The sequence below is a fragment of the Carcharodon carcharias genome, chromosome 10 (genome assembly GCF_017639515.1).
Source record: "Carcharodon carcharias isolate sCarCar2 chromosome 10, sCarCar2.pri, whole genome shotgun sequence".
Classification (NCBI taxonomy): Eukaryota; Metazoa; Chordata; class Chondrichthyes; order Lamniformes; family Lamnidae; genus Carcharodon; species Carcharodon carcharias.
In genome coordinates, this window is record NC_054476.1 from 143722036 (window position 1) to 143747121 (window position 25086).

At 45.3% G+C, this 25086-nt stretch overlaps 2 protein-coding genes across 3 annotated transcripts in view; one reads left to right on the forward strand and one right to left on the reverse strand.

Annotated features, from left to right (window-relative positions):
- Positions 1-6609, forward strand: part of smtnl (smoothelin, like) — a 40210-nt gene extending 33601 nt beyond the window's left edge. The window contains exons 5-8 of the mRNA XM_041197814.1: positions 984-1154; positions 2453-2573; positions 4978-5129; positions 6234-6609. Of these exons, the coding sequence (XP_041053748.1) occupies positions 984-1154; positions 2453-2573; positions 4978-5129; positions 6234-6360 (571 nt within the window). The 3' untranslated portion in view covers positions 6361-6609. The remainder of the gene's footprint in view (positions 1-983; positions 1155-2452; positions 2574-4977; positions 5130-6233) is intronic.
- Positions 6610-8998: 2389 nt separating this feature from the next.
- Positions 8999-22196, reverse strand: LOC121283351 (tricarboxylate transport protein, mitochondrial-like). Of its 2 annotated transcripts, XM_041197829.1 has the most exons (9): positions 21959-22196; positions 21271-21378; positions 19763-19862; positions 17639-17777; positions 17178-17262; positions 11971-12075; positions 11432-11547; positions 9772-9845; positions 8999-9672 (listed from the first exon to the last, which is right to left on the reverse strand). In XM_041197829.1, the coding sequence occupies exons 1-9, from the start codon at positions 22164-22166 to the stop codon at positions 9570-9572; spliced, it is 1038 nt and encodes a 345-aa protein (XP_041053763.1). In that variant the 5' UTR covers positions 22167-22196; the 3' UTR covers positions 8999-9569. The 2 variants fall into 2 exon arrangements, with proteins under 2 accessions (XP_041053763.1, XP_041053764.1); XM_041197830.1 differs by lacking the exon at positions 19763-19862 and having other exon boundaries at positions 21959-21973.
- Between the last annotated feature and the right edge of the window lie 2890 nt (positions 22197-25086).

The window sequence follows — 25086 nt, forward strand, 5'->3', positions numbered from 1 at the left end:
TCCACTACTGAGGCACAGCGGCAGCAATGTGTACCATGTACAAGATGCACTGCAGGAACCCACCAAGCCTCCTTAGACAGCACCTTCCAAACCCACGACCGCTACCATCTAGAAGGACAAGGGCAGCAGACAGATGGGAACACCACCATCTGGAAGTACCCCTCCGAGCCACTCCACCATCCTGACTTGGAAATATGTCGCCATTCCTTCATTGTCGCTGGGTCAAAATCCTGGAACTCTCTCCTAACAGCACTGTGGGTGTTCCTACACCACATGGACTGCAGCAGTTCAAGTAGGGAGCTCACCACCACCTTCTCAAGGGCAATTAGTGATGGGCAATAAATTCTGTCCTAGCCAGCGACACCCACATCCCATGAATGAATAAAATAAAGAAGCATCCCGTACATCCTACAGGCAGATTTTAGGAAGGTAGGAAGAATGTGGCATCATTAGAGAGAGTGCAGGAAAGATTCGTGAGAATGGTTTGTGGCATGAGGAACTTCAGTTATGAAGGTAGGTTGGAGAAGTTGGGACTGTTTTCTTGGGGGAAGATTAAGAGATTTGATAGAGGTGTTCAAAATCATGAGGGGGCTGGACAGAGTAAATAGGGAGAAACTGTTCCCATTGCCGGAACGATTAAGAACCAGAGGGCACAGATTTAAGGTAATTGGCAAAAGAACCAATGGTGACATGTGGAAAAAGTTTTCACGCAGCGAGTGGTTAGGATCTGGAGTGCACTGCCTGAGTGTGTGGTGGAGACAGATTCAGTCACGGCTTTCAAAAGGGAATTGGATAATTACTTTAAGGGAGAAGAATTTGAGGACTCTAGGGAAAGGACGGGGAAGTGGGACTAACTGGATTGCTCTTGCAGAGAGTCAGCAAAGGCTCGATGGACTGAATGGTTTCCTTTAGTGCTGTAACCATATTGGAATATCTGCTGTTTTTCCATGCTGTTACTTACTTGTAACCCTGTTTCCCTGCAGTGTACTCAATCTTTATCCAGACCCAGCCACCAAATCCCAATCCCCCCCTCCTACCCTGCCTCGCCAGGGCGAGAAGCGCCCTCTGCTGATGAGGTCACAGACACTGCCCCGGACATCTGGACCCCAATCCAGGAAGGCTCTCTTCGAAAAGTTTGAACAGGAAGGCACAAGGTAAGGCCATCCCTCTGATTCCTGTATCTTACAGACTATGAGAGGACAGGGATTATCCACACTGATGGCACAAACCAATTTCCGATATGGCTCAATGGGCAGCACACTCTGCACTCAGTCAAAAATTAATTAGTTCAAGCTTCACTCCAGAGGCTTAAGCACAAAATCCAGGCTGACATTCCCAGTGCCAGCACCGAGGGAGCGCTGCACTGTCGGAGGGTCAGCACCGAGGGAGCGCTGCGCTGTCAGAAGGTCAGCACTGGGAAGGCCACACTGTCGGGGATGCCATCTTTCCAATGAGATGGTAAACCAAGGCCCTGCTTGCCCTCTCAGATGGACATAAAAAGGCCCCATTGCCACAGTGCAATGAAGAACAGATTTGGAGGTGGGGCAGGGGGGGGGGGTGGAGGAGTTCTTTCCAGTGTCCTAGGGCCGATATCTATCCCTCAATCAACACTAAAAACTGATCATCCAGCCATATAATATAGCTGTTTGTGGGATCTTGCTGTGTCCAACTTGGCTGTTGTGTTTCCTACATTACAACAGTGGCTACACCTCATAAGTACATCATTGTCTGTAAAGCCCTTTTGAGACATCCTGAGTTTATGAAAGGTATGACAGAAATGTAGAAATGTGAAGTCTTAATTGCTTCCAATAAAGATACTTTAATCCCTCTTTCGTCCCCTCCCTTTCCTCTCCCTTATGCTGTGAACTCTCGCTGCGGTACAGTTCCACTGGTTACTTCACCCAAGAACTCATTCTCCATCTTTGAAGCAGGCACAGTGAGTGTTTCTGGAATATTCCATCACTGAGGGCATTGCAGCTACATTCAGCCCCAACTCTGCCCAATGACCCCACCGTGAGCTTTTGAAGCACTGATGATATTCAGGATGTGAATCCCTGGCTAAATCTCCCTCTCTGTCCCAGGGCACTGAGGCCAAGTGTGGTGTCTCAGCTCAGCACAGCCACCTGGAATTGATTCTGAAGCCTTGCCCTGAGTGATACATTAACCCACTGAACCAGTGGGGGCGTCTGCCAATTAGAAAGAAATTTAAATTAAGTTGGACATATATTTGAAAAGGAAAAATTTGTAGGACTGTTGGAAGAAATGGGGGACTAATTGAATAACTTTCAAATATCAACACAGGCATGATGACCTGAATAGCCTCCTATGGGTCTGTCTGTCCAATTCATTAAAATCTTTATTTTCACTGTGTGTTTCTGAGTACGGTGATGACTGTGGTTTGCAGTCTAACCCCAGGACAGATGTTTTACAATGTGTTAACCCATTCTTTCAGGGGCAAAGTTGGAGCTTCAAAAGGAAAGCTCCAACGATCCCAAAGCTTCGGCGTTGCCAGTGCAAGTAGTATCAAGCAGATCCTTCTGGAGTGGTGTCGCTCCAAGACAATAGGATACAAGGTAAGTGAGGGGCTAATGCCTAATGACCTACCCAGAGACAGAGGGAGTGAGCAGCTGTCAAAGGTGATGATTAGAACAAACTTTACTGATGTATAGGCCGAGGTCCATAACTCAATCTGTGTTTAATTAGCTAGTCTTCATCAGGGCTGGAGGAGGAATTCAAAGGGTTAAATTACAAGGTGAAATTACACAAACTAGGGTTGTATTCCCTGGGAATTAGCGGGTTAAGGGGTGATTAGATCAGTTCCAAGATATTAAGGGGAACAGATAGGGGATTTGAGAAACTATTTCCGCTGGTTGGACAGTCTAGGACTAGGGGGCAGAGTCTAAAGATGAGGAAGACATTTCAGGAGGGAAATTAGGAAACACTTCTTCACAAAGGGTGGGAGGAGTTTGGAACACTCTTCCACAAACGGCAATTGATGCTGGATTTAAACTTAATATTTGATCTAAGATTGATAGATTTTTGTTAACCAAAGATACAAAGGGGGGCTTGGCCTAAATAGCCAAGTGGTTATGGTACTGGGCTTGTAGCCCCAAGATCAAGAGTTCAAATCTCACAACGGCAAACTATGAAAGATACAAAGGGGAGGGGAGTCAGCTCTATGGTGTTAACCATGATCTCAGTGAATAGTAGAACAGGCTCGAGGGGCTGAATGGCCTTCTCCTGTTCCTGTGTAACAGGCTCAAGGGGTTGAATGGCCTACTCCTGTTCCTATATTTAGTTAGAGGGGGGAGTTCATCCTGTGGTTTGCACTCCAAATGAGCCATAATCATGTGGGGATGTTGGGTGAGGACAGGTTAGAACTAGGCTGACTTTCCATAATGGCATATGCTAACAATACTCACATGGAAACACCACTGGTACTTCAAAAAGGGAATGACTGTGAAAATTAGAGGGCAGAGAAAAAAAAAGATAGAATGGGATGTTGTGGGGGGTGGGGAGCAGGTTTGATCCCTCACTTTGCACAGTTTCTGATCTCAGCTGTATTCTGCAGAAAGTTAAGGCTAGCAGCTACCATATCAGAAAGAAAGGCAGAGAACTGTAGCCCATCATTTTTACCCACACTGGACAGCTCGTGTGTGCCTCCTGGTGGCCTATTGAAGAGCAGCCTTGGTAACAGTACCTCAGTCAGAATATTTGGAGTCAAGTATCATTATTGCAAAAATACTTCTTCAAATACAGGATTTCTAACTATTCTCTCACCAAAGACTTGAACAGTCTTCTCACTCTGGAAATAACTACATAAATTTGTCCATATGTCCTAGGAGTATAAATACAAACTTTGTCAAACACAATCTTGTGACTTGTTTATGGTCAGAGAATAGAAACGTTGAACTGGAGACTATTCTCCTGTGTTGAAAAGGCAGATTTACACCTGATTTGCTCATTAATTTGAGCCAACACTCGATTTCCTTAAGATCTGCCTCTTCTAATTTCAGCATCGAAGAAAACAGCTTCCTAAATACCGGTCCTGTTCCATGATTCCTTGTTTAAGATTCAACTTTTGTAGCAACATTATAACAGCATCTTCCTCGAGTCTAAGCTTGCGCCCTGATATGCACATTGAATTGAGACTGTGTAAGGGTTCTGCAGGCTCTATTCTGTTATCTGATGTGCTCTTGTTAATTCACCTGACAGCTTTTCTAATACATTTTCATTCAAATTTAGTGAATCTTCATTTTTAGCAAAAGAATAGCTTTCAAAAAATAAGTTGTATCAAATAATTTTCCCTACCATTTTACCACATTTAACCAATTCCATCATCTCATCTACCCTTCCTATGCCTTCCCTCCTCCTCATGGCATTCCCATCCCAAACAATCTCTCCAGCCAGGGTAACTTGTTGTTAGGCTCCCATTAGCTTCTGCTATTTTTGTTCTCCACCAACACCAGCCCCACAACACCCACCCAGTAACCACTGAACCACTGGCAGCAGCAGGTATGTAACGTGTCTCAGCGAGCACCAGGCATTGCCCAACAATAAACCCAATAGATTCGTCCCTTAAACTTTCCGATCAAAAAAGTTGGTCAGACAAAAGCTGCAACTCATTGCAGGATCTTGCTGTGCACCCACATTTCCTACAATAGTGTCTACACTTCAAAAATGCTTTATTAGCACTTCGGGATGTTCTGAAGTTCATTATAGGCAAGATAGAAATATACCCTGTCCTCGGAGTGTTTGACGGGGACAGTGTAGAGGGAGCTTTACTCTGTATCTAACCCCGTGCTGTACCTATCCTGGGAGTGTTTGATGGGGACAGTGTAAAGGGAGCTTTACTCTGTATCTAAGCCTGTTTTGGGAGCAATTTAATGTTTATCACTTTAGGGGCATGAATTCACCAATAAAGGGGAAAAGCTGCTGTGCCTCCAGATTGTAAATCTCTCTCTCTGTTCCTTGCAGCTGATTGATATCCAGAATTTCTCCTCGAGTTGGAGCAATGGGATGGCGTTCTGTGCTCTCGTCCACTCTTTCTTCCCTGAAGCCTTCGATTACAATGAGCTGAGCCCCAGTAACCGCAAACAGAACTTTGAGCTCGCATTCGGCACGGCTGAGTGAGTACGACCCTTCCACAAACAGCTCATCCATAACAAGGTCCTGTCACTGTTAGGAACATGGAGATCTTGGGAGGGGGGCTGGGGTGAGGGTGAAGAGAAATCAATGTCCAGGATGGACAATAGGTACAGCTGCCTGAACTGAGGATCCCTCAGTATAGCAGGTTCCATGTTACTTTTATGTAAGAGCATACAAATTAGGAGCCTGCTCCACAGTTCTATAAGATCATGGCTGATCTGATTGTGGCTTTAACTGCGCTTTCCTGCCGATCCCCAAACTCTCGATCCTCTCGTCGATCAAAATTCTAACTCGGCCTTGAAAACATGCAGTGACTCAGCCTCCACTGTCCACTGGGATAGAGAACTCCACACAGACTAATGACCCTCAGAGAGGAGAAATTCTTCCTTATCTTGAGTCTTAAACAGGAGACCCATTATTCTGAAACCGCACTCCCTGGTTCTAGGTTCTCCCCACGTGTGGGAAACATCCTCTCAGCATCCACCCTGTCAAATCCCCTCAGAATATTGTGTCTCAATAAGAGCTCTCATTCTTCTAGACTACCAATGAGTACAGACCCAACCTTCTCAACCTTTCCTCATAAGACAAGCCCCTTCATCCCAGGAAATCAACCTAGTGAACCTTCTCTGAACTGCGCCTGTGTACAGCAGCAGGCCGAGAGCTCAAGGCTAACTGGGAAGGCTGGGCTTATAAATGACGGTCTTGCAGGGTCATCCATATCCCCCAGAAAGAATATTTTTTAAAAAATAAAGCTTTGAGAGTTTGATTGCCTGGAGGCCGCAGGAAATGGCACAGGGCAGCAGTATCTTCAGTTCCACAGATCCCAGGTCCCTGTGCACACTTACAGATCTCAATCGGTCAACTTCTTTCACGGTGCTGCCTTTCAGATCAGATGTTAACCGATGGCCCCCATTCCTAGGAAGAGAGATCTGACCAGTGCCCTGGCCAACAACTTACTGTGTGTAAATTGGCTGCTGCATTTCTGACATAAGCGCAACATTGCCCACGAAGCAGCATTCTGAAGTAGCAAGGTGATGAAAGGCACGATAGAAATGCAAGTTTTATCTTTGTTCTTGATGTTACAGGAAGATGGCCCAATGTGACAGGCTGATTGAAGTGGAGGACATGATGGTGATGGGGAACAAACCGGATCCCATGTGCGTGTTCACCTACGTCCAGTCGCTCTACAACCACCTGCGGCGTTACGAGTAAATCCCCCTTCCTCACGACTGTCGAGACTGGGGAGGGAGAGGCACAGTGGGCTCAATGCCTTGCCCACTCTCCCAGCCTGGCAGAGTCAAAGAGCAGCATCGCAGGTGGCAGCACCAACGTTTTGCAGCAGAGAGGAGGCACCCTGAGCGAATATAAACCACACCATTTTCAGTGCTCACAGCAGAAAAATAAAGGCCACCTACACAGATGTAGCAGCTCACTTAAGATTAAAATAAAAAGAGTTTAACTGTATTGTGGAAGAATCTTTCTTAAGAGGCCAGCTTTTCACAGGGAATCCAGATTCAGCGTCGAAATTCAATATGATGAATGTAACTAGTTGTCAGCTGTGGGTCAGTGGGCAGCGGGGAACTCCCAACCCCTGACCCTCTGCTTCAGAGGCAAGTCCAACTCCAGAGACTTAAGTTCATAATCCAGGCAGATACTCCCAGTGCAGGGCCGAGGGCAGGGCCCAGAGCGGCGCGGCCGGAGGGATCAGGGCTGAGGGCGGTGGTTGTTTCTGTGCTGTAAAGTCCAGACAGTTGCCTCTTCAACTTATGTCACCAACTCCAATTAAATCGATTAGGGAGGACCTGGGATGCACCAGGCCAGATCCAGGTTAGATGTCAGGAGGTTGTTCTTTTCTCCAGACAATAATGAATCACTGCTGTCTCGTGTGGTGGGTGCTGATTCACTGAATTCCTCCAAATGAGGCTTAGACCAGTTTCTGGCTGGGAGGTACTACAGGAAACTCAGGGCCAGAACAATCACCTGCACTCGTTTCAAATTTCCCAGATTATTTCTCCCCAAATTAGCCCAGAGTTTTTCTCCGATTTTCTCTGGCCATGTGGTCTAGGGATAAATATTGGCCAGGGCATCATAGCTAACACTGCAATTCGCTGCTGAAGCTGATCTAGTCAGCTGTTAATTGGGTGCTGCATAATTCCCCTGCTCTTCAAATTTTGCCATGAGGTTTTTGACATCCACCTAAAAGTACAGACAGGGTCTCAGTTCAACATCTCATCCGAAGCGACTGGATTGTGCACTCAAGTCTGTGGAACGGTGCTCAAACTCTCAACCTCCTGATTCGGAGCGGGGGCGGGGAAGGAGAGAGGGGGAGGTTTACCTGAACCTGTTCTAGCAATTCTGAGATTGCGGAAGTTAAGCCTTCTGCACCCGGTCTCTCTCTTTGATGCATTGGAAGTTCTGCCATTCAGTTCTCAGCCACAGTATCTCAGAGCCCTAGCTGCTAAAACCATTGAGAAACTTTCAGGGCAAATTATTCATTGGAATTGGTGTGTTATAGACTCAAACAGGTCCCAGTGCCTTCCAGCACATTGTACAATCGCTGCTTACTGGCTGTCAGTCGGTGGGTATTTTGTGCAACTCATGGAACTTGAGGTTTTTGAAAAGTGGCGGGGGATCTGAAAACCAGAGTGACAAATTTCTGAAAGCTACCATCATCCAGGTCCATTCTCCAGTCCAAATCACTGACCAGTCCCAGGGAAGGGCAGCGACAGTTTTAGCCACATTCACAAAGGAAAAAACGTCTAATAGACACCATCCTGGGTCATGTCACGTGACTGCAATCCTCAGATAGACAGTGTGTGAGATAAAAAGGAGTGTGTACAAGTTACCCAGAGAACAGTGAGAATGTGGAATTCACTACCACAGGGAGCGATTGAGGTGAATAATATAAATACATTTAAGGGGAACCTAGATAAATACAGGAAGGAGAGGGGAACAGCGGGATATGCAGAGAGGGGTATGTGAAGTAGGATGAGAGGAGGCTCGTGTGGAGCATAAAGACCAGCATGGAGCAGCTGGGCCGAATGGCCCGTTTCTGTGAAGAACATTCTATGTATTTTGATCAATAGTTATTTGTGTAGTTATTGAATAGTGAGGGATATTTATTTAGTAAATATTCATGTATGAATTAAATGCACCCGAATTGAGAGGCATTTTCATCTAAAATTAGTACTTGTCTAAAACATCGTTACCATAGCAACACTGTAGATAGACTGATTTCTATTGGTCAAACCCTGCAGAATCATGGCACTCAGTGGTGCTATTCTGACAACACTGGGTATCCCTCGCAACCCACTGTGGCTTGTAAACAGTGCAGATAACACAATCTCTACAGCAGTGAGCATTTCAACTATTCAGGGGAGTGTTTACCGTCCCTGGAATTCCAATTCCTGCCATCGCCCAACACCCGATTGAGAAAGGGCACAACACTGCCTCAGACAAGGCCATGGCTCCCCCATGGGACTTAGCCAGGCAAGCACAGCGCCACCTGAGCCTGTGCCTTTCAGGGAATGCTTGCATTTCATCTGTGCCTGGTAAGCTGACCTCAACCACGGTAGCTTCAATCAACAGCGTAAAAACAAGGGAGAAGGGGAAAGATAAGAGTCGGACAGGGTTCCTGATCCTGACCTCTTGCTGGTAATCCCAGCTGCAAAGCTCACATCCAGATACCAGAATAAGGCTCGAGGTTCTACATTTTTGGAGGCATGCATCACATGAGACATTTCAGCCTGAAACACCAGGGGTGGGGAGTGGCAAAGGATAGGCTGGACCTTCAGAGACAAAACACTCCAATTCTAGAAACAAAATTAAATATTCATATGTATTTTAACCGAACAGTAACCTGAGAATCCGGGAAAACAACATTTAAAACAAACACTACAAAGAGATTAAGAATACAATTATCCAAAAACTATTTTGGGCTTTTTTTTAAATAAAGGTAACAGGCTTGGCACTGTGTGTTAAAGAGAAAAGCAGCTTAATCCTAGTGGAGCTGTTTCAGCATGGATTGACATGCTATCTCACCCCCAGCTCCTGGGATCAAGCTCTGTGATTAGCAAAGTATCCAAAAAGGGTTAAAGAACGGACACTCTGCAAACGTGTTCCACTGGAAACAGGACATGGCATTGAAACCGTCAAAAGAGGTAGCAAGAGGGAATAAGTGGCCCATTTGCACTCCTTTCAGAAACAAGCAGCTGAGGGTGTTGAGTACCTCCCCAAATGTCCGCAGTCACTAAGGCAGTTTTGACAATGAGTCCATTTTAACTTGGTTGTGATGCACTTCGTTGGCAACTGGAGTTGATAGGAAAGCTGGTCTGGATTGTGCATTACTGAACGTCAGAGAAACAGACAGATGTAAGACAGAGGCTACGCTGTGCAGATGCTGACTCTCCTTAGTCAGTCTTTCAGATCTTGTTGAGAATTTTGACAACCTCCTCATAAATGACGAAGACAATGGCCACATCAAGACACACTCTGGCCAAACGTGGAACCGTTCCTTTGTAAAACCTGCAGCACACAAGGGGATGGCCTTTTAGGAAAAATGCAAGGGCATTCGGACTCTCCGAGTCCAGAACAGGCAGAAAAATTTAACATGTCAATACTTACGCAAATAATCCCTCATTTTTAAGGATCTGATATGCACAATCCAGTGTGTTCTTGTACTTGGAGGCCTCAAGACCCTACAATGAAAAGGGGTATGAAAATAAGAACATAGTAATTTCCCAAATACACCAGGCTGCAGTACACACCATGGCGAAGGAAAAGGCTATTTCTTTAGCACCTTTCACAATCTCAGGGCGCCCTAATACACTTTATAAAGTCACTGTTTTAACGTAAGAAATGCAGCAGCCAATGGGCACTCAAACAGCCAATGAACAGCAGTGATAAACAACCAGATCATCTGTATTTAATGACGTTGGTCGATGAATAACTTCCTTGTTCATCTTTCGTATACACAAAAAGGGCAGATTTAGTTTAGTAGCTCATCTGAAAAGGTGCTACCTGCAGCAGTGCTGCACTCCCTCAGTACTGCACAGTGGGCATCGACAGTTGGTGGTGGTGGTGCACGGTGAAGAGTACACAAATAGATAAAGCTTTGTGAAAACAATTGAAATATTTGAGGGAAATTGCTTGCTAGCTGCTCTCCGGCCCCCTCCATTGGAAGTTGACCTCTATTACTCTCAATGGCAGGGTAAGTGTCAGAGCTCTTGTTGAAGCAGCAGAGGGCTCTGGTCCAGTCGAACCACGTTGAACACTATGTCCAGCTCAGGTCAGCATGACACAGGGAGACAGTTAAACCAGAAGGCAGTGACAAGGCTGAACCCTGGCACCAGAGTTACAAGAAGAATCTTGAGAGGTGGCTGAGAGGGTCCCTCATTGAAGTATATTCGACAATAAACAGTGCAGAAAAGGTAAGATCTAGAACACAAGACATTATTCACAGAAAGCACGATGAAAACCCAGGACAGATTTCAGAGTCGGAGAAAGCCCTGGAATCAGCTAACAAAAACAGGCACTGTGATGTGGGGACTGTAGGTTCTCCTTGAAGAGATGAGGAAGAATAATCCTTACCTGGATCTCGTTTGCCTCCTGCAGCAAAAGCTGCCCAACCGCAAGGGGCTAAAGGAGCGAGCTGACCAGATTCAGGCATGGTCAGAGTCAGCGATATGTCACGGGAGGGGGGCATGAGGGACCATTCATGGTTCGTGCTACAGGGTTGGTGGGGGAAAAAGATGGGCAGTAGAGACTTTTCTTGTTGGGACTGAGAACTCATTGTAAGATATTTGATTTATCCTCTTCCTTCCTCACCAGGTTACAAAGTGGTAGGCACCCAAATCACTCAGCAGTTAAATTTCCCTCAGGGTCTGGAAGAAATTATAGGTGCCCAATTTGCATTCATTAATGAGGCTCCCACTCGAGTCAGGCAGCACTCTCAGTCACATAAGGAAACAGCCCCATTAGGGTGGCAGCAATCAAATGGGAACATGGGAGTCAGTTCCAGGAACCAGTCTTACCAGCACGCCCGGTTCCTTCCCACAGGGCAGAGTGGGTCCCAACCCCACCTCTGTCTTTATCTAAGATTTCCGATATCACAACAGTGACCGCACTGCAAAAGGATTTTGTCTGAAGTGCTTTGGGACATCCTGAGATGGCAAAAGGCGCTACAGAAATGCAAGTCTTTGTTTATTTGCAGCACACGCAGTTAAGCATTTTAATCTGCATCAAGCACTGATCTCACCCCCCACTACAATGCCCTGCGTCTCACCTGCATCCTCGTCTTCACCACATCCAGTGGGGTATTCCCGAAGACACTGGCTGCACCAGCAGTAGCTCCAAATGCAGCCGTGATAAATGGGTTAATTGGTTTATTTGGATCATTACCTGAAAACACAGAACCTCTCAGTAATTCAATTCCAATTGCATTATCGAGCCAACATGCATCACATTTTTGATCAGATTCAGAAAGTACCATTGGTCCAAGACCCAATGCTGGCTTCCTCGGGCACCCCCCTAGGTCTGAGCAACTTCCAGGACAACAGCAGAAAAGTGAGGCAAGGGGGCTGGGAATGCTCCCACCCATCTCATTTCCACAGTAATGCTTTATCTGTACCAACTGCCCTAGGTTTTCCACAAAGACCCAAAGCCTGCAATGTAAAAGGGACAGAAATTCAGCATCCTCCTCACCTGGGGAATGGGCTCTCACCCAGTGCCAACCCCAGGAAGTAATGCCCCAGACTCCTCCCCTCCCCCTCTAACTCCCAATGGGTAAAGGGGATGGGATGATGTCCCTCGCTGACCGCTCACCTTTATACCAATTGCGTAGCGTTGTCATCATAAAGAAGCGGATTGCTTGGTTCGAGCCCTGTTTGAGGACAGTGGCTGTCAACCCCTGGTATGTTCCTCGAAGACCTGAGAGAGATAACAAAATACCTCAGTGAGAATTTCCTCAATTATCTCTGAATAAACAGGGATTCTGTGGGGGTGGTAGGGAGACCCTCCCTCTTCCTCTCAATGCCATTCCTTTCCCCACCACAAAGGCAGTGACTCGATGAGGCTCACTGGTCCTCAGTACCCTGTCCATTGGACACGAGACCAGAGATATCCAATATGTTAGCCACATGTGTCTGTCTGAGAATCCAGGTGTGGCTAACTGCATTTCCGAATAGGAAAATGGGCAACAGGCACAAATACTCAGTATGTGTATGAACTTTAACCTGTTTGTGCATTTGCTGGTAAAACAACAAGAAAAGCAGTGTGTTAATTGTATATCCATTATATTTAATTGTATGGAGGTGGTGGATAATAACTGTGGTCATTGGGTGAGGAGCTGCATGCTTGTAATGCATAAATCTGAGAAAAAGGCTAATGAAAGTGTGTAAAGATTGGCTCCAGTTCCATCCTTTACCACCTAGATTTCTGGAACATGACCTAGTGTGAATCAATTTATTGTGAGTATGCGAGAGGTGTTTTCTACTGAAATTAGCGCATGTAGCTAGAATTATGTGAGGGTTCATTGGCAATTTCTACTGGACAACACTGACCAAGACTCTGAACTAGGTTTGGAACTTGATGATTGAGTTTAAATCTAGATTTAAAGGTGGCCTAGATGAGGAATTCATACAATGTTCTCATGGTAGTTTTTTAGAACAGCATGTTCTGGCATTAACCAGAGAGCAGGCAATACTAGACCTGGTACTGACCAAGGAGATAGGATTAATTAACGACCTCCATGTAGGCGCCCCCTAGGTAGCAACAAACTTAATATAATTGGATTTTACATACAGTTTGAAGGAGAGAAGAGTGGGTCTAAGATTAATATTTAAAGTTAAATAAGGGCAATTATGAGGGCATGAAAGCAGAGCTGGCTAAAGTGAACTTGCAAATGAAGGGGTAGGTCAGTAGAGATTCAGTGGCAGACATTTACGGGATATTTCAGAAAACACAGAATAGATACATTCCAACGAGAAAGTAAACTTCCCAGGGGAGGACCCACCATCCGTGGTTAATAAAAAAGTTAAAGATAGAATCAAACTCAGAAAAACCATATAAATCGCTCAAAGATGGGTGGCAGGTCAGAAGATTGGACAGAATATAAAAACAGCAAAAATAATGACTAAAAGATTAACTAGAGGGGAAAATTTAGAGTACAAGAGAAAGCTAGCTAGAAATATAAAGACATATAGTAAGAGTTTCTACAGATATTTTTAAAAAGTTAACATTTGGTCCTATAAAAAGAGAGCCAGGGGAATTAATAATGGAAAATAAGGAGCTGGTAGATGAATTGAACAGGTATTTTACATCGGTCTCCACTACACAGGATACAAGTAACATTCCAGAAATAGCTGTAAATCAGGAATTGGAAGGGAGGGAGGAACTCAGGAAAATTACAATCACCAGAAACTTAGTTACTCACAGTACTAAGCAATTTTTTGGAGCTGCAGGCTGACAAGTCCCTGTGACCTGATGGATTTCATTCTGAGGTCTTAAAAGAAGTGGTTAGTGAGATAGTTGATGCACTTGTTTTAATTTTCCAAAATTCACTAAATTTGGAGAGGGTTCCATTAGAATGGAAAGTAGCAAATGTAACTCCTTAGTCAAAAAGGGAGAGAGACAGAAAGCAGGAAACTATAGCGTAACATCTGTCATAGGGAAATTATTAGTGGCTATTATTAAATACATTATAACAGGGCACTTGGATAAATTTAAGGAGTCAACATAGTTTTGTGAAAGGGAAATCATGTTTAACTAATTTATTGGAGTTCTTTGAAATAACATGCTGTGGATAAAGGGGAACCAGTGGATGTACTCTACTTAGATTTCCAGAAGGCATTTGATAAGGTCCCACATCAAAGGTTATCGCAGAAAATAGAAGCTTATGGTGTATGGGGTAACACACTGGCATGGAAAGATGATTGGCTAGCTAACAGGAAACAAAGTTGACATAAATGGGTCATTTTCTGGTTGGCAGGATGTGATGAGTGGTGTGTCAGAGATCAGTGCAGGGGCCTCAACCTTTTACAATTTATATAAATGACTTGGATGAAGGGAAGGCATGGTTGCTAAATTTGCTGATGACATAGATAGGGAGGAAAGTAAGTTGAGAAGAGGACACAAGGAGGCTACAAATAGATATAGATAGGTTAAGTGAGCGGGCAAAGGTCTGGTAAATGGAGCATAATGTGGGAAAATGCAAAATTGTCCATTTTGTCAGAAAGAATAAAAAAAGCATTATCTAAATGGTGAGAGATTGCAGAGCTCTGAGATGCAGTGGGATCTGGATGTCCTAGTGCATGAATTGTAAAAGGTTAATATGCAGGTAAAGCATGTAATTAGGGAAGCAAGTCATTTATTGTGAGGGGAATTGAATGCAAGAGTAGGGCGGTTATGCTTCAGTTATACAAGGCATTGATGAGATCACATCTGGAGTACTGTGTACAGTATTAGTCACCTTATTTGGGAAAGGATGCAAATACGTTGGAAGCAGTTCACAGAAGGTTTACTAGATTAATACCAGGAATAGACAGGTTGTCTTATGAGGAAAGGTTGGGCAGACTAGGCTTGTATCCATTGAAGATTAGAAGAGTAAGAGGTGACTTGTCGAAACATATAAGATCCTGAGGGATCATGTCAGGGTTGATGTGGAGAGCGTGTTTCCTCTTGTGGGAGAATCTAGAACTAGGGGTCACTGTTTAAAAATAAGGAATCACCCATTTAAGGCAGATGAGGAGAAATTTTCACTCTGAGGGTTGAGAATATTTGGAACTCTTCTCAAAGGCAGTGGAGACAGAATATTTTTATTTTATTATTTGAATATTTTTAAGGCAGAGACAGATACATTCTTGATAGGCAAGGGGTGAAAGGTTATAGGGGTTAGGCAGGAACATGAAGTTGAAGCTAAAGTTAGATCAGCCATGATCTTATTGAATGATGGAGCAGACTCAAAGGACCAAGTGGCCTACTCTTGCTCCTAATTCTTGTGTTCTTATGACAGGTGTCTGGGGTGGGTCGAGAGACAGTAATGCAACAGTATAAACACAAAGTGCTGGAAAAACTCTAAGTCTAGCAGCATCTGTGGAGAGAGAAACAGTTACTGTTTCGATTCCAATATATGACTCTTCTTCAGAAGTTAAGCTTTGAAGATGAGTCATATTCGACTCGAAATGTTTTTCTCTCTCCACAGATGCTGCCAGACCTGCTGAGATTTTCCTGTCTTGGTTTTATTTCAGATCTCCAATATCTGCAGTTTTTTGCTTTTATTATAGTAATGCAATGGCGCTGGCACAGGACTAGAAATCCAGAGGGTGCACATTCAAAACTCACCATTACAAGCTATGGAACTGAACCCACTCATCAAAACCCATCAGCTAGCTCATTAATCCTTCAGCCCCTATTAATGATTACAGCCACACATTATACTGGCCTTTAGTCCCAGGGTCTAGGAATGGGCAGGGAATGCTGCTGTGCCAGTACTACCCACACCTCAAGAATGAATAATAACGAGAGACAGTAGGAAATTCTCATAGTGCTTACTGTATTATTTGATTTTGGCATTTGACAGGCCTATATTCTCAGGAGGTATCAGACTGCATGCAAAGTCATAGTCATAGAGGTCTACAGCACAGAAAAAGGCCCTTCGGCCCATCAAGTCTGCACAGGTCAAACAAGTACCTAACTATTCTAATCCCATTTTCCAGCACTAGGCCCATAGCCTTGTATGCCATGGCATTGCAAGTGCACATCACAATACTTCTTAAATGTTATGAAGATTTTTGCCTCTACCACCCTTTCAGGCAGTGAGTTCCAGATTCCCACCACCTTCTGGGTAAAAAAATTCTTCCTCACATCTCCTCTAAACCTCCTGCCCCTTACCTTAAATCTATGCCCCTTGGTTATTGATCCCTCCACCAAGGGGAAAAGTTCCTTCCTGTCTACCCTATCTATGCCCCTCAATTTTATACACCACAATCATGTCCCCCCTCAATCTCCTCTGCTCAAAGGAAAATAACCCCAGTCTATCCATCTCTCCTCATAACTAAAACTCTCCAACCCAGGAAACATCCTGGTAAATCTCCTCTGCACTCTCTCTAGTGCAATCACATCCTTCCTATCATGTGGATTCCAGAACTGCACAAAATACTCTAGCTATGGCCTAACCAGCATTTTATACAGTCCCAGCATAACCTCCCTGCTCTTATATTCTATGCCTCGGCTAATAAAAGCAAGTATCCCATATGCCTTCTTAACCACCTTATCTACTCATCCCGCTACCTTAAGGGACCTGTGGACATGCACACCAAAGTCCCTCTGATCCTTGGTACTTCCCGGGGTCCTACCATTCAAAGTGTATTCCCGTGTCTTGTTTGTCCTGCCCAATTGCATCACCTCTTACTTATCTGGATTAAATTCCATTTGCCACTGATCAGCCCATCCAAACCCTCCTGTAATCTAAGGCTACCCTCCTCACTATTTACCATCTCACCAATTTTCATGTCATCCACGAACTTACTGATCAACCCTCCTACATTCAAGTCATTTATATATACCACAACAGCAAGGGACCCAACACCGATCCCTGTGGAACCCCAATGGACACAGGCATCCAGTCACAAAAACACCCCTCGACTATCACCCTATGCTTCCTGCCACTCAACCAATTCTGGATCCAATTTGCCTTGGATCCCATGGGCTCTTACCATTGTTATCAGTCTCCCATGCGGGACCTTATCAAAAGCCTTGCTGAAGTCCAAGTAGACTACGTCAAATGCATTGCCCTCATCTACACACCTGGTCACCTCATGGAAGAATGCAATCAAGTTGCTAAGACATGACCTCCCCTTAACAAAACCATGCTGACTGTCCTTGATTAAGCCCTGCCTCTCCAAGTGTAGATTAATTCTGTCCCTCAGAATTGCTTCCAATAGTTTCCCCACCACTCAGGTCAGACTGACTGGCCTACCTTGTTCTCGAATAATCCCCCCGACACCATGGAAAAACCCATCTGACTGGCCTACCTTGTTCTCGAATAATCCCCCGGACACCATGGAAAAACCCATGGTATTTCGGACTAAGTGAGCTCTGGTCATGAATAAGCTTCACCTACAAAGAGAAAAAACAATGATAAGAGCTCAAATCAATTTCAACAATGAACAAAGGGATTGAGAAAAAGGCAGCTCACCACCAACTTCTCACGGGCAATTAGGGGATGGGCAATAAACACTGGCCCAGCCAGCGAAACCAACATCCCATGAATGTATAAAAAAAAGTTATATTGCACAAAATATATAAGAGATTCACTGGTTACCAAAACCAAGCCTGGTTCACAAGCTCTAAAATATTTACCTAAATGAGTTCAGTTGAAATAATCCAAATGTTAAGGTATGTTCTTTTGTTAATGATTCCACATAAATACTCTGCCATTGTTCTCTGATGGGACTTTTTCACTCCTGGGCACAGTGTGAGGATGTGACATTACCTTTACTGTCTCCATGGGGCATACAACCAACACAGCTTCAGCCACCCCAGCTCCCAGGCCACACAGAAAGCTCCGCCACATAGTCAGCACCCCCTTCTCATCAATCATCCGATTATTCAGAAATTCAAACATTCCAAACCTGAGGACAAAATAAAGGAGAGACAAATAAGATCATTTAGACAGTGCCAAGCTTGGCAGCAGTGCCATTTATCTCTTTGCTGCTTGTGGGAGCTTGCTGTGCACAGTGATTGCCACACTTGCCTACAATCCAACACTGACTACACTTAGTACCACATTGGTTGTAAAGCACTTTGGGATGTACTTAAGATGTGAAAGGGGTGGGGTGGGGGGGGGGGCAGGGGGAGGAAGAGAGAGAGAGAGAGCAATATGGGGGTGGGGGAGGAAGAGAGAGAGAGAGCAATATGGGGGTGGGGGAGGAAGAGAGAGAGAGCAATATGGGGGTGGGGGTGGGGGGGAGAGAGCAATATGGGGGTGGGGGTGGGGAGAGAGAGCAATATGGGGGTGGGGGGGAAGAGAGAGAGCAATATGGGGGTGGGGGGGAAGAGAGAGAGCAATATGGGGGTGGGGGGGAAGAGAGAGAGCAATATGGGGGTGGGGGGGAAGAGAGAGAGCAATATGGGGGTGGGGGGGAAGAGAGCAATATGGGGGTGGGGGGGAGAGAGCAATATGGGGGTGGGGGGGAGAGAGCAATATGGGGGTGGGGGGGGAGAGAGCAATATGGGGGGTGGGGGGGGAGAGAGCAATATGGGGGGTGGGGGGAGAGAGCAATATGGGGGTGGGGGGGAGAGAGCAATATGGGGGTGGGGGGGAGAGAGCAATATGGGGGTGGGGGGGAGAGAGCAATATGGGGGGTGGGGGGGAGAGAGCAATATGGGGGGTGGGGGGGAGAGAGCAATATGGGGGTGGGGGGGAGAGAGCAATATGGGGGTGGGGGGGGAGAGAGCAATATGGGGTGGGGGGGAGAGAGCAATATGGGGGTGGGGGGGAGAGAGCAATATGGGGGGTGGGGGGGGGAGAGAGCAATATGGGGGTGGGGGGGGGAGAGAGCAATATGGGGGGTGGGGGGGAGAGAGCATATATGGGGGTGGGGGGGAGAGAGCAATATGGGGGTGGGGGGAGGGAGAGAGCAATAGGGGGTGGGGGGGAGAGAGCAATATGGGGGGTGGGGGGGAGAGAGCAATATGGGGGTGGGGGGGAGAGAGCAATATGGGGGTGGGGGGGAGAGAGCAATATGGGGGTGGGGGGGAGAGAGCAATATGGGGGTGGGGGGGAGAGAGCAATATGGGGGTGGGGGGGAGAGAGCAATATGGGGGTGGGGGGGAGAGAGCAATATGGGGGTGGGGGGGAGAGAGCAATATGGGGGTGGGGGGGAGAGAGCAATATGGGGGTGGGGGGGAGAGAGCAATATGGGGGTGGGGGGGAGAGAGCAATATGGGGGTGGGGGGGAGAGAGCAATATGGGGGTGGGGGAGGAAGAGAGAGAGAAATATGGGGGTGGGGGGATGAGAGAGAGCAATATGGGGGTGGGGGGGAAGAGAGAGAGCAATATGGGGGTGGGGGGGAAGAGAGAGCAATATGGGGGTGGGGGAGAGAGAGAGCAATATGGGGGTGGGGGGGAGAGAGAGCAATATGGGGGTGGATGGGGGGGGAGAGAGAGCAATATGGGGTGGGGGGAAGAGAGAGAGAAATATGGGGGTGGGAGGGGGAAAAGAGAGAAATGGAATCAAACTGCCCGACAATATTATGGGGGCCGGGAGGTGGGTGTAGGGCTGCAGCCAGGAAAGTAGAGTTGAGGTCACAATCAGATCAGTCATGTTCTTATGGGATGGCAGGGCAGGCTTGAGGGGCCAAATGGCCTACCTCCTCCTTTTCCTATTTGAGCAGAAAGCAGTGGTACCCACTCAAGAATTTCTCAGTATGTTGAAGCAAAGCATTGCACAGCAAGTATAGCAGCAGAAAACCCCCACTCTTCATAAAACTGAACAATATCATTGATCTCAAATATTTGCCCATAAGCATGCTCCTTCTTTATCCACCTCCTTTTCTGGCCTTTATTTTCCATCTCTTAACTTTTCCTGCTTGGACTGATGTTTCATCCCCTTACCTGACGGCTGATTTTGGAATGGAACCATACAGCAGAGAGCTAAGACCTCGGTACAATCCTTTAACTCCATGATCCCGAACAGTCACTTGCACACAGTCAGCTGCCAAGAGAGCAGATTGTTAGCTCCTGGAGCTCATAAGTGGGCAATCAACTCCCGATCAATCTACTCCCTGCGCACAGTTTTATAAATGACAATAATATAAAAGCAAAATACTGCGAATGCTGGAAATCTGAAACAAAATCAAAAATTGCTGGAAAAACTCAGTAACTCTGACAGCATCCGTGGAGAGAAAGACAGAGTTAACGTTTCGAATCCGTATGACTCTTCCTCAGAACTAAAGAGAAATAGAAATGTGGTGAAATATAAGCTGCTTAAGGGGGTGGGCCGGGACAGCTGGAGCTGGATAGAGGGTCAGTGATAGGTGGAGGCAAAGGAGAGATTGCCAAAGATGTCATAAACAAAGGGACAAAGGGTTGTTGACGGTGGTGATCTTAGTTAAAGGATGTGTTAATGGTGACATTAAGGGTGGAAAGCAGGAAGAGCAAGTGACAGATGGCCCTGGTGGGGTGGGGGATGGAAATAGGCTAAAAGGTGGGGATAAAACAATAAATAGAAATAAATTTTAAAAATAATAATAGAAATAGGTGGGAAAAGAAAAAAATATATAAAAAAAAATTATTATTAGAAAAAAGGGGCTCAAAAAGGGGTGGGGTTCAAAGGTCTGAAGTTGTTGAGCTCAATATTCAGTCCGGCAGGTTGTAAAGTGCCTAGTCGGAAGATGAGTTGCTGTTCCTCCAGTTTGTGTCGCGTTTCACTGGAACAATGCAGCAGGCCAAGGACGGACATGTAGGCATGAGAGCAGGATGGTGTGTTGAAATGGCAAGCGACAGGAGGGTCTGGGTCATGCTTGCGGACAGACCGAAGGTGTTCCGCAAAGCGGTCACCCAGTCTGTTTTTGGTCAATCCCTATCAAATGACAATCCCTGCCTCCTGATGTCACTTCCAGTTCTACTTACCATTGTCTGGTTCACTAACTGCTCAAGTTAGCTACTTGAGTGCATGATCATACCACAGACTGACAAGTCCCTCTCCCCCATCCCCCCCACCCTCCGGGAGAAGTGGATTCCAACTATTCATTCCAAATGCTCCCCTGCAGGGAACTGGGCAGGGATCAGAGAGGAAACCACAATCTGTACATCTCCTGTCTCGGTGAACTCAAAGTAACCTGCCAGCGTCAGGATTTTTAACCAGGCTGCCCTGTGTAGCGTGGGAATGTGAGCATTACTTCCTGATGGCCCTGTAGAATGTACAGCTCTATATTAATGTGGAGTCTGTGGCCACACATACAACCTTCAGAGTTCCAGTCACAAAGTGAGAGCTTAATTTTCAGTGTCATCATAGTACAGGGGAGGGGGAGTCTTTGTACCAGTAAAAATTTGCAGGCATCTCTCGCCTATTCCCTATAACATATAGCCTTTATTTCTTGATAATAAGGAACTGTATTTACCAATGCCCTTATAGCGTGGAGGATTTGCTCGTTCATCAAGCTGTAACTGTGTTTTCACATACTCTGTCGGAAACGTGATACAGATTTCAATTCCACCAGCCAGTCCACCTACACCACACAAAGACGATTCATTGATGTGACCACACACAAATTAAAGGTAATCTCAACTAACACCCCCAAGTACTCGCACACTCCCTACAGCCTTGTAGCCCAAATTGCCCCATCCTCACACCCCTTTCCCAGCCTTCAAAGCCCCTTAAGCACCACCACTCCTCCTTCAGCAGCAACTCCCAGTCCTGTTACATCTACCATACCCACAAATCTTCATCCCTCCCTCGCTCACTTCCCCCCTCCCTCCCTTCCCTCTGCCCCCTCCCTCCCTTCCCTCTACCCCCCTCCCTCCCTTCCCTCTACCCCCCTCCCTCCCTTCCCTCTACCCTCCTCCTTTCCCTCTGTCCCATCTCCTCTCCTTCCTCTCCCTCCCTTCCCAGTGCCCCCTCCAATCACGCCCTCCCCTCCCTTCCCACGGCCGCCTCCCCTCGCTCCCTCTCCTCTGCCACATCCCCCTTCGCCTCCTTCCCCCACTCCTTTCCCCCTTCCCCTCCTCCCCTCCCCGCACCCTCTCCCTCTCCTCTCCATGCACCGCTCTCCCCCCCTCCCCTCCCCTCCTACCCTCCCCCCGCCTCACCTGCCAGGATGGCTTTCGCCGGGTGAGTGATTTTCTTGGAGCCGCCTCCCGTTGCCGTTGCCGGTGCCGGTGCCGCTGCCGCCCAGAGCGGCCTCTGCCTCTCCGCCTCCGGGTCTGAAGTCCTGACCGTTCCGGAGCCGCTGCCTAGCCGCCTCGTCCTGGCGGGACAAGAGTCGCTGACAGCGAAAGGCCCGATTCTCGATGACATGTCGGCGGCGCGGAGGCCGCTCCCGGGCCTCAGGCCGGGGTAAAATTCGCCTCAAATTCGGCGCCGAAAGAAAATTACAGATCGGCCCCGCCCTCCGCCGCTCTCCATTGGCCAATCCCAGTTCTCGTCTGATTGGCTCCTGAAAGCCTGCGATACAATTGGCTAGATCCGGGACCTATGATTGGTTAATGCCTGTGTACTATATGAAACATCTGATTGGCTGTCTCCGACATCTGATTGGCTGTCTCCGATATGTGATTGGCTGTCTCCGACATCTGATTGACTGTCTCCGACATCTGATTGGTTGACGAGGATAAGGAGAGAGATAACCTGAGAAGTGGAGTCACCGAGAAACAGTAAAAACATTCACAGTGCAAATTGTAAAAACAATCACAATGCAAATTGGAAAAACATTCACAATGCAAATTGGAAAAACATTCACAGTGCAAATTGGAAAAACAATCACAATGCAAATTGGAAAAACATTCACAATACAAATTGTAAAAACAATCACAATGCAAATTGGAAAAACATTCACAGTGCACATTGGAAAAACATTCACAGTGCAAATTGGAAAAACATTCACAATGCAAATTGTAAAAACAATAACAATGCAAATTATAAAAACAATCACAATGCAAATTTTAAAAACAATCACAATGCAAATTATAAAAACATTCACAGTGCAAATTGTAAAAACATTCACAATGCAAATTGTAAAAACATTCACAATACAAATTGTAAAAACAATCACAATGCAAATTATAAAAACAATCACAATGCAAATTGTAAAAACATTCACAATGCAAATTATAAAAACATTCACAATGCAAATTATAAAAACATTCACAGTGCAAATTGTAAAAACATTCACAATGCAAATTATAAAAACATTCACAATGCAAATTGTAAAAACAATCAATGCAAATTATAAAAACAATCACAATGCAAATTATAAAAACATTCACAGTGCAAATTGTAAAAACATTCACAATGCAAATTATAAAAACATTCACAATGCAAATTGTAAAAACATTCACAGTGCAAATTGGAAAAATATTCACAGTGCACATTGGAAAAACATTCACAGTGCAAATTGGAAAAACATTCACAATGCAAATTGTAAAAACAATAACAATGCAAATTATAAAAACAATCACAATGCAAATTTTAAAAACAATCACAATGCAAATTATAAAAACATTCACAATGCAAATTGTAAAAACATTCACAATGCAAATTATAAAAACATTCACAATGCAAATTGTAAAAACATTCACAGTGCAAATTGGAAAAATATTCACAGTGCACATTGGAAAAACATTCACAGTGCAAATTGGAAAAACATTCACAATGCAAATTATAAAAACATTCACAGTGCAAATTGGAAAAACAATCACAATGCAAATTGGAAAAACATTCACAATGCAAATTATAAAAACATTCACAGTGCAAATTGGAAAAACAATCACAGTGCAAATTGGAAAAACATTCACAGTGCAAATTGTAAAAACAATAACAATGCAAATTGGAAAAACAATAACAATGCAAATTGTAAAAACATTCACTGTACAAATTGGAAAAACATTCACAGTGCAAATTGGAAATATATTCACAATGCAAATTGGAAAAACATTCACAATGCAAATTGGAAAAACATTCACAGTGCAAATTGGAGAAACATTCACAGTGCAAATTCTTCAGTTCTAAAGAAGGGTCATACGGACTCGAAACGTTAACTCTATTTTTCGCAATGCAAAGTGTAAAAAAAGTATCCACAATGCAAAGTTCAAAATATATTCACAATGTAAAGTACAACAAATATTCACAATGCAGGATGCGAAAAAATTCACAATGCAGGGTGCAAAAGTATAGTGAATGCAGACTGCAATAATTATTCACAATGCAAAGTGTAAAAATATCCACAATGTAAAGTGAAAAAAGTTCGCAGCCTGTGGAGATTGTAACATCTAAGGTACAGGATGTTCCAATGCTTGTTACATTGGTTCCTGGCTAGTTACAAGGGTGGGACCCTCTGGGAGTGTTTTGATAACTCCCCAGATCAGTTCACTGGTCAGTGAACAGCTCTTCTTTGAATCATTCAGTTTCGGGGGAGTCAGGAGCAGGGGAAGGAAGTTCCAGGCAGCCAAATTGCTGCTGTTAGCTCGGAAGAGCTGAGAAGAGAGCTCAGGGGAAGCTCAAGTAACCAAATATAAGAAGCCCTGAAGACCCAAGAAGGCAGTCAGCCAGTTTGAGGCAGTCTGCCAGCCAATAAGTGTCACAGAGTCAGGGACAGGCAAAGTTCCCAGTTAAGTTGGTTAAAAAGTTAGAGAAAGTGCTGTGGGGAGCAGATTTTAAGTAAAGAGGGCCATTGGGAAAAGGTACCTCTTTGAAGCAGTGGTATTCTGCTTGGCATGGCCATATATCTGAAAGTGTGCTTGTAAGCTAGTGTTGAGTGTACTCAGGAATCCAGGGAGAAGGAATCTCGGAAGGCGAGATTGAAACCCTCTGAGGTGGGCCATTGTTAAAGCTTTCGGAGTGTGAGTGACTTTTGGAGAGAATTCCAAGGAGAGATCTTTGAAAGTGAAGCTGGGAATCAGAGTGAAGCAGAGTTTCAATAAAATTGTTTGAGTTGGTCTTTACTGATGTCTGGGTGGGTTCTTGAGAAATCCATGGACTTCGCTTTTGTTTGTTCAAAACCCATGGATTCTTGTGGCTTTATTCCAAAAGCATGTGGTCTTGAATCTCAACCTTTACCTACTTGAAACAAAATGTTACTGGCCCCTATCCAGATCTCCCCTCACATCCCAGGATCTGGTCAAGGCTCATAACACAATGCAAATTGCAAAAAATATTCGCAATGCCATGTGTAAAAAATATTCACAATGAAATGTGCAAAAAATACTCAATGCAAAGTGCA